The sequence below is a fragment of the Cryptotermes secundus genome, unplaced genomic scaffold (genome assembly GCF_002891405.2).
Source record: "Cryptotermes secundus unplaced genomic scaffold, Csec_1.0 scaffold213, whole genome shotgun sequence".
Taxonomy (NCBI): Eukaryota; Metazoa; Arthropoda; class Insecta; order Blattodea; family Kalotermitidae; genus Cryptotermes; species Cryptotermes secundus.
In genome coordinates, this window is record NW_019731264.1 from 1,732,226 (window position 1) to 1,746,629 (window position 14,404).

The 14,404-nt window shown below is 41.8% G+C and overlaps 1 protein-coding gene across 2 annotated transcripts in view; it reads right to left on the reverse strand.

The window, feature by feature from the left end:
• The window catches only part of LOC111866745 (nephrin), a 521,921-nt gene extending 507,737 nt beyond the window's left edge, over positions 1 to 14,184 (reverse strand). For both annotated transcript variants that reach the window (XM_023855971.2, XM_023855970.2), the window contains exon 1: positions 13,943 to 14,184. In XM_023855971.2, the coding sequence (XP_023711739.1) occupies positions 13,943 to 14,033 (91 nt within the window). In that variant the 5' untranslated portion in view covers positions 14,034 to 14,184. The remainder of the gene's footprint in view (positions 1 to 13,942) is intronic.
• Positions 14,185 to 14,404: the final 220 nt, after the last annotated feature.

Here is a 14,404-nt window from a genome sequence, read left to right on the forward strand (position 1 = left end):
AATGGCAGTTACCTGTAATAATTTAAATTTATTAACACGTCTTCGCGTGTGACTTTAAAATAAACGAAACGAAAAATATTGGGGGGGGGGGAACAATACGGTACTGAGATTGCAAATCGTTAATAATTTAAGAGGGTCGACTAACGAAACATTTCCTAACAAGAGAAATCTTTCGGCGCGTTACTAACAATGCACTTATTTCAGACTGCCCCACCTAATGGCCACCTCGTTTACGTGCTCTGCCATCTATCCATCGGAGAGGAAAATCAATAAAAGCCTGTGCCGTGTTGCATTATGGAGGGGCACTTGCTGCTGCAGACTCCGAAAGGAGCACCCTAATTACTTTAGTGCCAAGGAACACATATCACCTATATCAATGAGACACCTAATCGGTAACGAACATCGTAAGTTATTTAACCCATTCACTGCTAAGCCCCATTAGAAACTGTCTGCCAAACAAGCAAGAGGCTGGACAGAAGTAATGCAGATTCACAGAAAATTCCTTAATACTGTCCCCAAACGACATTCAAACATCACGGGGTATACATCAAGTGAAAGTCTCTTCTTTCCTCTACTCCTCGCTGTATCACGCTTTGCGTCATCTGCTGACAGAAGTCCAATGAATTAACAACGGGCCGATCTATTCAACTTTAACACAAGTAACCAGAGAATGTCTAGTTGGTACGTCGCGTCTAAATGGTTAATAGGGGTTTATTCTGTACTTGATTCGGGAGAAAAAGTGTTTGAAAAAGGTTCGTTGAGGGGGCATGTATCCAATAAGTAGGAACAAAAAGTCTGCTCCGTGGAGATAGAAAAAATATTTCCATCGAAACGTAGACCTGAAGGCAGGAGGGTGCAGGCACGAACCCGGATCTCTCTAAGCGTCGCCATGTGAGGCCAGGCTGGGGGGCACCGAGCCTAAGGGTACTGCATACTTAAAGTGGGGGCAAAACAGCTGTTGCTTCAATATAATCTCTCACTCTACCCAGAACTGAGGTCATCTATCTAGCTGTGTGTATCTATCTATCCATCTCTATTCCTGCTCTCCCACTTGGGGCATACGGCATCCGTGAAACGCTTCGTTTCGCTTCAGTTTAGTAATCTTAGACAGTGGGTACGACTCCTTAGACTGGGGATCAGCCCATCGCAAAGCCACGCTACCTACACAGGACAACATAAACATGGTATAAACGCAGATAATTCTTCATGCCTTGAGTGGGATTCGAACCCACGTTCCCAACGTTCGAGCGAGCGAAGATATTCCACTCCTTATACCGCGCGGCCACTGTGATAGGCACAGAGATTAACTGTCGCTAGAAATTCGCGTTCGTTTCCGATATTCCTCTTAATGATATAATATCTGACACTTGGAAACCCTGAACATTTACTTTAATATATTGCTCAGGTTTTCAGATCCAGTGTGATACCTCACGACACAGACTTACAGCCCAGAAATATGTACTCTTCAATATATCTCATAAATAAAAATGTTTCATACGATCTCTTGCTTGTATCTCGTATAATATATTGTTCGGGCGATTGTGGTGTATCTTCGACATTAATACCGTATAATATACGTACGTTAGAAAAAGGTAAACCCATCTCTGTAAGTGGCCGTGGAGGCCCATAGGGCTATGAGATGTCCAGGTTCCCACATTTTTTACACAGTCGGCTCACAGATGGCGGGAAGGTTGTCAGCCTTACGCGCCGGCTGCTTTACCCCCCAGGAAAATTCCTGACACTCATTTCTGTTAGAGGCTGGGTCGACCCCAGGGCCATAGTGAGGTTGGAAGGATTAGGTCAACTGAAAAATCCAATGACCTCATCGGGAATTGAACCCGCGAACTTCCGGTTTGTAGCACAGTGCCTCAACCAACTGGGCTACCGAGTGCCCCCATAAATACGTTAGTAGGAATACTGAAAGTAATCGTGTTTAGATGTGCAGGTAATAAGTAGATGTGGAGCCTGTCACTGTCCTCGCAGAGTGGGAAACCCACTGCTGTGCTACTTGTCCCTGAATCGGAACAAGCTGAGTGTACTGGTCGTACAGTCACTGCACAGAGCATCAAGATGCTTCATTTTATATGCCTTTCCAGAGAGAGAGTTGGTCTTTTTATTCTCTGAAGGCGAGGATTTATTCAGAAACTCAATAATCTCATCCCCAGACAATCTGAGTCTTCTCCACCTCCACTTCGTAACTTCGTACGGGTGCCGTGTCTCGTCTCTCCTCCTCCCTGTCATTCACCCTGCGCAGACGTCCATGTTTCTTATATTGTGAGAAATATGTAGAGACTAACACACATGATACATTCATCAGCTAGCAAAATGTATAATATGAAACCATTTGAATTGAAAATGAATGTTCCTTTTCTTATACTTGACTTGTAGTTCTGTCTTACTCTACTTTCTTCAATCCATTCAACAACCCACACTATTAGAGGGCCATTACAATATTGTAGAATGTCGATCCGTTGCTAAATAATGACTCTGTAAACAACGCCCGTTGCTGCGCAACAGATTGCTAACACGCACCAATGGACTAACTGGGAAAAGATGTTCTGTTGGAAGCGGTGTTTTCTCTGTGGTCCTTGCCGAGGTGTTATAAGCAGGATAAGTTTAAAGTTTAGTTAGTTGTGAGTCTCTGGGCAGTAAGTGCTTGAATATGGTAATTGAGGAATTTACGGTGTTGCAAACCATTACCAGACAACGACTGGTGAAGACACGACAGACTGAGGACAGTTAGCATGTGCTGTAGTGAATTGTAGAGTGCGTGGATTAGTGATAGCGCTATTGTTACTTGTAATTACGTTCTGTAAGATTTCAATAAATTAATTTACCAATCCGAACCCCTTCTATAGTCACTCATACATATGACAACATTACAGAACACCCCACGGAACATCAGGTCATGCAAAACTGTATTTCTATATATATGTATGCATGTGTAAGTATGTATGTAAGTATATATGCATATATGTATGTTTGCAAGCACTAGCTTCTTCAGTGTTAAGAACTTCGAATTTTTCCTACAGATTATATACTTATCGGTTTCGTATATTTCTTACAATAAGCAGCAATTACATGTGTTTCCCCAAACGATATTAACTCTTTAAAGATAATTTTTTTCTATAAATACATAAAACTACATTTCGTACCTCATAGGAGAAACATTACGTCTCCGCTACAAAGATCAGCATTTTTCTTCTTGATTTCTCCTTTTATCTTGCCATCTTTCTTTTCTCTCTCTTACTTCCGTTCAAATTACCTGAAGATGGAAGTAGAGCAAACTGCCGAATATCCTGTAGATTAAACATAACTTAAACGATAAATAAATATTGAAATCAGTTGCAGAGTAATTACTCCACCATTGTAAAAAGTATTTAGGAAATCAATTTAATGCTAATTTTAATATTCTTATATTCCGACTGTGAACATAAATAGCAACAGTGTCTGCTTGGTTTTTGCTGACGTAACAATTGCTGTTGTCTACACTCCTCTACACAATATTAGAGCGAGAGACCTTACTAATCTAACCCTCGCACCCCACTTCCCAACAACCAAAGGATTGCTGTCACAGTAGACATTCAGAACACGTCGCCAACATCGTCCCTTGTGGCAAAGTTGCGCATAGTTTGGCTCTTAGCTCTCCCAAAAGGAACAAGAAGTAAGTACAGTGTGTTGAGCCTGTCTCCTACTCGCATGCCATGGCGTGTTTAGAAACCAACCAGACGCAGACAGATTGGCACAACAGCGGTAATGTCATGGTACTTGCTACAGCGCAGCATCCTATGCTCCATATGCCATCGATTACAGTATTGGTCGAGGAATAAGCTAGAACATCGGGGCAGCCTACGTTTGGGAATCTACCATTAAGAGGGAAATTGGAGAAACCAAATACACCACATTGTCCTACAATTCATATCCCAATAACGCAACAGCCAACAATTCATACGGCAGTATTAGCTGGGGAATTGAAAAACAAAACTATGTACACAACAATATCCTTCAGTCATTTCCTACTAAGCCTATCAGAATAGTGTCACGTGTACGAATGTGACTCCAGGCGGAGTTTGGATTTGTAATTGGATTTATTGAATTCTTTGATAAAACGCGTGATTACACTTTAGAATTTACTGTTACACACACTAGTGTCCACAATAACGCCTTCACTACCCGTTGCTTGGTATCGGGTTCCAACAGCGGAATTCCCCTTACTCTGGACTCCAGCACTGTTCCTGTACCTAAGCTGCTACCTTGTGACAGCAGCAGCTCACAAGGACTCAACCGCAGCAGTCCTCTAACTAACACACTCACTAGCCAACTCACTCCACTCCACTGACTCCCAGGCTGGTGGTCATCTCTCACCAGCTTCCTACTCTCCTAACTCCCTTCTCAAGAATCTTCAGTATTATATTACAACCGATGATGAGTCGGCCAGTCTGTCTTGATATAAACACCCATCTGGGGCTTACGACCAGATATTTAATACTGTCAAACAGTTGTGGGTTTGTTGATATGGGGAGCTCTCTCTGACGAGAGGACAAGTCTGTCGTTTACAACTTTTTCCTGGTCCTCGCCAACGCAGTCATTCTCGGGTCCAAGTCCCGTGGGACTCGCGACAATATTTTACAGTCTCAGATTCAAGACTTCCCTTTTCGTCGCCTCCTACGACTCGCAGGGCTACGGTAGATATATTCGACAACGCCTCAACACGGACCGCATATAAAACACCTTTTCCAAAATTCTGTTGCTGTTTCATGTGGTTATCGCATAGTCCACGTAGAGAACACCTCTACCTAATTACTTCACTGTTGCCTGGTGCGTATCTGTTGCCTAGCAACGGGCTTGTATAACTGCTTATTTCGCGCATGTTGCCTAGCAACAGGTCTACATGCCACAGTAAAAATAAGCTTAACCTAGAATATCACAGCAGCCCACATTACGGATGCCAGCACTACAAGTAAAATAGGAAAAGCTAGGTTCACAGTAGTAACGTATAGTTCACACTACACTCATCCAAATATTGACAAAGCATCAACACAGAATACCACAGTAAGATAAAGGTAAAGTTATCCCTGTGCCTAACTAATTCAGCACTACGACATGAAGGCATGTGGGGGTGGATGTATAGAGTCACATTTTCTTGACCTCGGCAAGAGTTGGAGGTGAGTGGTCAGCTTCACGCCCCTGCCACTTCACTCCCGTGGAAAATTACCCCTGTACCCACTGGATAGGAGGTTCAGTGAACCCCAGAGCCGGTCTGGACCAGAATACCACACCATCCCTTTTTTAGGGCCTAGTATTAAAAGGGGGATAAGTACCCTTAACACCCTGCCCTTCGGTATCTTGCTGACTGCAGTTTTCGTAGAGAAATAGGAATATCCATGTACAACAGAACCTGTCGGTATTATTAAGAGAAGAAAAAGGATATAACATCAGAGAAGCCTACAATTCACAGCTAAATATTACCAGAGAAATAGGGATAACTAGATATAGCGGCCTACAACTAAAATCGTATTGAAAACAGCATTAGCAGAGGGATAAATCGAGCTTAGTTATCCTTGCAATTAATTCCCAAGAATCAGTGGATAACATGAATATGGCAGGGACGTGCCCTGGCGAAGATAAATATAGTGGAAAGATGCACATTAATTTGGAGCATGAAACTACCTGCAAGCGGCGGTGTCTTTCTTAACTTGCTCGATTAGTTACGAAATTTTTTGTTTTTATGGAAGCCACAGCTTCATGACTGTGTTCGCAAGCTTCCGCCACTGATCTCTATCCCGAGACATATATTTCAGTTCATACACACAGAGACTATTTAAGAACAATTTTAATATTATCTTCCCATCTATGACTACATTATTTAACCAGTTCACTTCTTCAGATTATAATACGAAAGATTCTCTATTTGGTAAAAGTCCGTGGGCACTATAGGATTGTGAGACGTCAGGCTACCGCATTTTTCTAGATAATCAGCTCATAGATGGCGGTAAGGTTGTCTGCGGTATGCACCGCCCTTTGCCCCAGGGACTTTCTGTTACAGGCTGAGTTGACCCCAGGGTCACAGTGCAGCTGGAAGGATTACGTCAATTTAAAATGTCCAATGACCTCATTGGGAATCAAACCTTCCGGTATGTAGCACAGTGCCTCAACCAACCATGCTACCGTGTGCCCCCTTCTCTATTTTGAGAGCACAAAATTTTCAATTTAGATTTTCACGTTTTCGTTTGCTCATTGTCGCTATAGTCGAGTATTACAAAATTGTTTCAAAAGTAATTTAGGCTACAGACACAACATAATACAAAATTATTTATTGGTACATACCATATCCATAAACGCTTCAAATAAATGTTTTAGATCTCAGTACTACAGCTTGCGTTATGTTCAAAACGGGATTTTTCTACGAAGAATCAACGTTAGGAAATTCAAGCACTTCCGAACAGAATTCATAAAGCCTGTTTCCCTGTTACGTACGAGTAGACTATTACTCCTACATGTCCACTACAGAAGAATTTAATAAAGCGTGTTTGTGCCTCAAAAGGAAAAGCTCTAGCAAGACATGAAATTCGTCAGCCGCCACTCTTTAATAGCACATACTCGCGTGAGAGACTGGATTCTCGTAATTATGAAGAAACAAAAACAAGCCAAATGCTAGGGCCAAAACAAGAATTCAACATTTAAATATCGAGCCAAAAGTAAAAATAATTTGTGAAAAATGTTAGATAAACCATTCATAGAACTAAAAATTGTAAACACGTGGCATATCAGTTCGCAAGCTTCAATTTTCATATACGAGTGCATCAATTGTGATTTTTGTACCTAAATACAATTAAATAAAGTGAGGTCGCATTTTGTGCGAGGGATCCGTTCCTGAAGATTTCTCATAATTCAAGACAAGTTTCCTTATAGGAATAAATATAAAGATTTTTATTAGAATTATTTAAAACTTATCGGATAAACTTACCTTTAATTAATATTTTTGTTATCACAGAATTTCAAATCCGCATAAAATACGGCTGCACTCTAATGTTTTGATTTCATACCCGACGGTTAACATTCATTTGTTATTATCCTTGCTTAATTTGTTACTAATTGCCGGGCATAGCTCAAGCGGTTAGTCGCAGGCTTCCCACCGCGGCTGCGCGGGTTCGATCCCGGATCTGGTCAAGTGGGATTTATGGTGGACAAAGTGGCGCTGGGGTAGGTTTTCTCCGAGTACTTCGGTTTCCCCTGCCAATCTTCATTCCACCAATTGCTCCACAATCACTCTCACCTATCATCTGGGGCTGGTACAATGGGCCAGAAGTGGACGCAGTACAAGGGACCCCACTAGCAATAAAAAAAAAAAGACTTATTCTGTAGCCAAGGTGAGTTGGGATGGCGTAGTCAGTATAGCGACCGGCTACGTGGCCTTCTCTGAGGTAACATGGGCAGTGAAGCTGAGGGGTAACCTCTGTTGAGAGAGTCCCTTTCCGGTCCTAGGTTCGAATCCAGAATGTCCCTAATATGAAATATTAACTTAGAATTCCAGAACTGAGTATAAAAACATGAATTTCTAAAAGTGCACATTTTGTTCATGAGAATGTGACGAACCCTTAAAACTGAACAGTGCTCTATTCTGGAACATGACACCGTGTAGTTGGGTAAAATTTCATATTTGTCTCGGGGAACGTTATTGTTGACATTTTACTGTCCAATAACGTGACACTTAAATATTCTACCGGACTACACGGCGTCAAATCCTAAAAGAGAGAAGTTCTTCGCAGTCACAAATGTAAGAATTTCAGATTCAAATTGATTCTTACAGATGTTTACCTGGATATGAAGTACATTTCCAGAAAAATGTATTTTTCACGCCGTTACTTTAATGTCACAAGCTGCTCCTGCAATACAGTAACGACTTTTATCAATAAAAAGTCGAGTGTCAATTACGTCAAAACTCGCCGTAATAACCTTCACGGATCGTGTTTTCCATAGAAGTAGCGTTTTTATTGCTCCCCAGAGTGCAAGTTCCCCTTTCTCCGGAGACCAGGAAATGTGTTTAACCTTTAAACAGTAAATACCAATATTTAACACTGGAATAAAGGAACGTCCATTTTTATTACTTCGCATATAACAAAGAATTTTTAATATATCTACATGGAAACACTGTACAGAGTGAGCACAGACTAGCTTTGAAACTTTCAAATGTAAATCCGTGATGCAGGGTCTCTCTTCAGAAGCTGATATTCGCTAAGCTATCCAAAGAATTCTTCGCCTTTTATAAACTCCTAATTCTCATAATCGTATTCACAAGAGCCCGCCATTGGGCCTATATGGACTCGATCTAGTTCAGTCCGCAAAACACGAAACCCCCTTTCTTTAAGATTCCATTTAACACTGTCATGTGTATCATGTGGTTAAAGACGGGGTTTAGCGGTTTAGTGCATATTCACTACTCGCAACTGCAATTTATTATAACTCTCCCAAGATTACTGTAATTATGGCACACATAAAGTCTTCAATTCACACGTTAAGTGTTCACATGTCGACTCCTAATACTTCAACTCAACTCTGATCTAATCCAAAGTCAAAGTCAAAGTCAAAGTTACTTTACGACTGGCGGTTTACCGCCAACCAGTTCGTCTTGGCGTCAGGCCCCTTGAGGCCCAAGACCAAAGAATTCTTCCAACTGAACTCTTGCGGTAATAGTCCTTATGTAACATCCTCTCTGACGAGAAGATGGGTTTGTCTCTTATGAATATGCTTGGCCTTTCGTCAAATGTATATTTCGCACATATAACAAGTGACTGAAAATTCTTCTTTTGCAGTACACACGTCCTCTGTCAGTACAGGCTTTACAGAACAGATCATGCCTAAATTATATATAATATGTGATCTAATCCTGGCTACAGGCTCCCGTAGACTGCACGAACCGCACAGAAAACCTCGTTTATTCTTGTAGATACATGCATATACGCAACTGCCTAACAACCAGTTTCGACGTGTATTTTTATAGTAATGGACTCCCTATTGTTGTCATGCAATAAAGGGGGAAGGTGTTTACAGACCCGTTGCTTAGCAACGGGAATCCATGTCACAATATTATCCTCCCAAATATGCTCACGTCTAGCATAAGAATGATATACTATTGGATGTAATTAGTCATTAGTAATTAAAGATAAATTTACAAATAGTCATACATAAGGAGAACAAATTACACACGATCACAGTGTTTTCATGGAGATAAATTTTCTAAATCTTTTGTTTATCCTGCATAAATTTTATCTAGTGTCTGTTTCTATATATTTCATATAAACCTTCAGAATTTATTTATCTAACTATTTATCTAACTGATATAGGGAAAGGGTTCCACGCCGGACTTAGAGAACAAGTTACTGAATCTCTGAGTTACATACAAAAGATAAAGGTAAAGTTGTCACCATGCTTAATTAATTAATCATCACGACATGAAGACGTATTGGGGAGCGTAGCTATAGCTCCACCATTATTGACCTCAACACTAAGTGGAAGTGGTTGGTCAGTGTCACGCTCTGGCCACTTCACCCCTGAGGAAAGAGCTCCCCCTACCCATTGGATAGGAGACTGGGTGAGCCTCAGAAACGGTCTGGACGCTGTAGAGAAGAGATAAATCTTTCCCTTGTCCGAAATCGATCCCCGACCGTCCACCTTGTAGCCCGTCGCTTTTTCTACTGACCTACTTATATGGCAGAGACATTCTTTACCAGTTAAAGAGGTTTTAAAATTCCCAGCATCATGAGTTTTTTGTAGCTTATATAAAGACGGCTTCAACATCGAGGCTATATATCTTTAGTGGTAGCATTATTGATGAATTTTAAAGGATAAGGAAGGACGTAGTCATATCCTAATCGAAGCACTATCCCGGAATTTGCTTTGAGGTACTGAGTAAATCCAAATAAACCACAGTCAAGTTAACCGATGTCCCTAGTCGGGACTCGAACTGAGCATTTCACGTGTACAAGTCTAAAGCGTTACTTTCAGATCAACCTGCTCGCTCCTGAACCACGTAGTTTGCTTCGGATCAACTTCATTTGTAAAACAACTTCAACCGATTAGTTAAATTCATATTTTGCACCTATCATACGCCAGCTTCCTAAAATTGTCCATTAGAATTTCGGTTCTAATATCAAGGAATATTCCAATATCTTGCGTTCCATTTCAGGCCGATTTCAATGCAGTCCGGCTGGTTCCCGCTATCAGGTTCTCATACTGTTCTAATATTGTGCGCAACAACTGTCGCCAAGCCAACAGGCTCAACCAACCTAACCACTGCGTTCAGTAACGAACTCCCTGCAATTATACGCTATGGATTGTAATCCCGTAGCATAGGGGTTCAATTTCTTTACGCCAAACCTTATCCACGCCTTCCAGAACTGGGAGAGCGTTTCAACCCAAATGGCATAATTTCAGACGTGGGGCGTTTCATATCTGACAACGCGTACTGGGCAAAACAAATTAAAACTAAATTTATTAAGATATAGAAAAATGTCTTCTGGGGTATAATACCATGAAGGTTCCTGAAAGTTAACGGACGTTTCGGAAGAATATGTCGCACTCGTCTTCAGGGTTGAAGCGTAAGCCAGCAGAAAACCACAATGAATTTTGCAGCAAGCAGATCTGCTTTCTTGCTTTATTTAGGCTTCATCACTGAAGATACAGTTCAGAATTCTATTTTCAAGTTCCTCTTCTATATTCATACAAATTCAATTAAACTAACGAAAGAATTTAATGTCGCAAAGTTTTTGAAAATCTGATCTTGATCTTGAGCTACATGGACCCAGCGTAAATATCTTCAAAACTGATGAAAGGCCAAGCATATTCTTAACAGTCAAACGATGTTACATAAGGACTATGACCACAAGGGTTCATTTGAATAATAATTCTCTGGTCGCGAATCTCAAGGGGCTTGTCGCCAGGACGACCCGATTGGCAGTAAACCGCCAGTCGTAAAGTAACTTTGACTTTCAAACTCAGTCTTGTAATAGTACGGCACCATCCTCCTACCTATGAGTATGTCTGGCTTCACCCACTCAGAATAACCGACCATACTTGTGTGTCGATTTCTAATAATTTCCCGCGTGCTGCATGACCAACCCATCCCAGTCTTCATTACTTAAATAACTAAAAATACTCAATGAAATGCATAAATCATTAAGAGCGATATCTTCACAGATAACACTCAAATGACAGAAGTTCAGCGACGTTTCGGAGGAACGTACTGTCTCCATCGTGACGGTCGAAGAGTAAATCTCACAATGCTTGCTGCATGCACCATGCCGGTATCTTGCTCGACTTCGACCATAGAGATGAATGAAATACGTTCCTCCGAAACGTCGGTGAATTTCTATGGAACTTCATGGCATCACATTCCAGGAGGAGTACTTTTCATAATCACTGGTACGGAAATCTCAAATCTCATAGGTAAGTTGAGTTCCGATCTGAGATGCATCTTCCTGGACATATGTCGGAGTGCCCATGTCACGTGAGTGAATGTACTGAAATCACAAGATATGCATAAACACGTAGTCATGATTTATGCGAAAACTGTCCTAACTACATTAGGTGACACGTCGATTTTCCTACAGGCGTGGGGCATTCCAGATGCTAACGTAGAATCTGTCCGGTGGTTCCCACGCTAAGTGCTTACGTCATAAACTGACTATGTAATAAGATATCTTTTGAACAGCTACATGTAATTGCAGGATTTGAGGTTCTCTTATCGGTGTTTATGCCGAGTACTTTCTCCTGGAATATAACACTAGTCCGCTGAAGGTCAACTGACGTTTCGGAGGAACATAAAGGACCCCATCTTCAAGGTCGAATGAGCCGAGCAAAATACCAGAAAGAAATAAGGTGGCACGCAGGTAGAGGTAAAGTTACGATTCTATGCGAGGTAAGTTGACAGCTTCACGCTCTACGTGCTTTTCTCTCAGCCAAACAAGGAAGATTACATGCCACATTATTTTTTTTTATTGCTAGTGGGGTGGGACTAAGTCCCTTGTACTGTGGCCACTTCTGGCCTATTGTACCAGCTCCAGATGATAGGTGAGGTTGACTGGGGAGCAACTGGTGGAATGAAGATTGGCAGGGGAAAACGAAGTACTCCGAGAAAACCTGCCCCAGCGCCACTTTTTTTCCCCCTTGGCACTACAGCCCCAGTGGGCCTAGGCCTACCTCCATGAACTTCTCCGTTCGGTTAGGTTTTTCTAGATCTTAGACATTCGGTACGACTCCTTGGGCGGGTGATCAGCTCGTCGCAAGGCCTCTACCTGTACACAAACATCCATGCCCTGAGTGGGATTCGAACCTACGATCCAGGCTTCTGAGAAGCGAAGACAGTGCATGCCTTAGACCGCTCGGCTACCGTGACCGGCCCCAGCGCCACTCTGTCGACCAAGAAATCCCACTTGACCAGACCAGGGTTCGAACCCGGGCCGCCGCGATGAGAAGCCAGCGACTAACCGCTTAAGCTACAGTAAGTAATGTTTTCTGTGTTTTTTTTTTCCTGTTTCTCCAGGTGATGATTCCAGTGCCTTGTGTATTCATTGCCCATAACAGCCTTACAATCATAGTCGGCATTTCACTCTACACCCGAAAAATCATGAAACCTATGACAAATTAATCAAATCCCAATATTCTTACTGGTATCCTGAAGATGTTCGTTGTTTTGCTCAGTCCCTCCAGCCGAGTGCCCAGATATCAGGGCCTCCATGGAGCCGACTCCTTGAAAAACCACCAGTTGCTCAGCTACTCAAAATTTCCCAACATATTGCCACGTGTAGCGCGGTACGTGTGACGAAAATTACGGTTTTAGGTCGGATGATTGGATTTACTGGCACTTCGGTTACAGTCTATATTAATCACACTCAATTATAACGCTATCGCTATCCTACACACATTCCGTTCACCGTTGCACACGCACTAGGATTCTCCGCCTTCTCTAGCCGTCTCCTGGCAACGAATCTTAACACAGAAACTACCAATTCAAATCACTACGAAGTCTCCTTGCCATTTCTTCTTCAGTCACCTTGGAATATCGGAACTCTTAACTAAAACTCCTATCAGCTGAGTCTGAGTCTGTGTCTTATGTTACGACCGATGGTCAGTCGGCCAGTCTGTCTTAGAATAAACCAGACATCTGGGGCTTACGACCAGATTATATTTATTTCTATGAGATAGTTGCTGGTTTGTTCGCGTGGAACGCTCTCTCTGACGAGAGGGCGCGTCAGTCGTTTACAATTGCTGATGGCCCTCGTCAGAGCAGTCATTCTCGGGTATATTCTGTATACGAGCACAGACCTCTGCAGTTAAACAGCGTCATCAAATAATAACATTAATTAATTTCATAATTACAATTTCATATATACACTGCCTACAAAGACAAAAATAACACCGTCCAGTGTGACTATTTAAGTTCTATCACTTGAAAACTCACTGTAACATATTGTAATAGCAGTTTCCGGAAAAAGTATTGATGCCCTCTGAGGATGATCCGTAGGGATCGAAACATGTAAGGGTGATGAGCTTTCAAGTGATAAAACTTAAATAGTCACACTGGACGGTGTTGTTTTTGTCTTTGTAATTGTTAGTGTGACGGACCAGAATGAAAGAAATCAAATACACTGCCTGCCTATATGGAAACAGATCACTCATTGAAAGCAAACGATTTCTTCAACATCGAATTTGCAAAGCGTATACATAGTTAAATGAATGCAAGGCTACAAAATAAATGCATGAATGAATGAACAGGAAATGTAAAACACAATGAAGAAAAAGAATTGCATCAAGGATAGGTACAGAGAGGGGAAGGAGGGATGGAGGGAGGGAAATAGTTCACATTTTTCAGCCACTGCATGCATTTACTACTGTCAGATGAGAGCTTTTACAAACAGATTTTCAAACTCTCCTGTGTACTTACTTGTACGTAGCTGTAACACACAAGAGAAGCCATGTTCCTGTCTCAGTTGTCGATCACTGTTCCAAGACCACGTAGAACAAATATCGTACATCACTATTACAACCAAGACCACTGAATAATAGTTACACTGGTTAAACAAGCACTGTCGCTTTCATGAAACCAAACAGAATTGTCATCAAAAGAAACAGGATGCGAACTCCCGATTGCACCGACTAGCTCCCGCCAAAGCACTAGCACCGGAACTCGACACCGTTTTACCCAGCATGGCTTCTTACAACGAGATAAGAGAAACAAAGAGTAGCGAAGCAAAGATAACTCACTCTACATTCTAAGCTTACATGACAGATGGCGTAAATGTGCAACGCAGCAACAACACTTCACAATGTGTGACGCATTGGAATAGTTAGTTATTCAAGTAGTGGGCCGCGGGAATGACAACGTTATTTACATTGCATTCGAGTT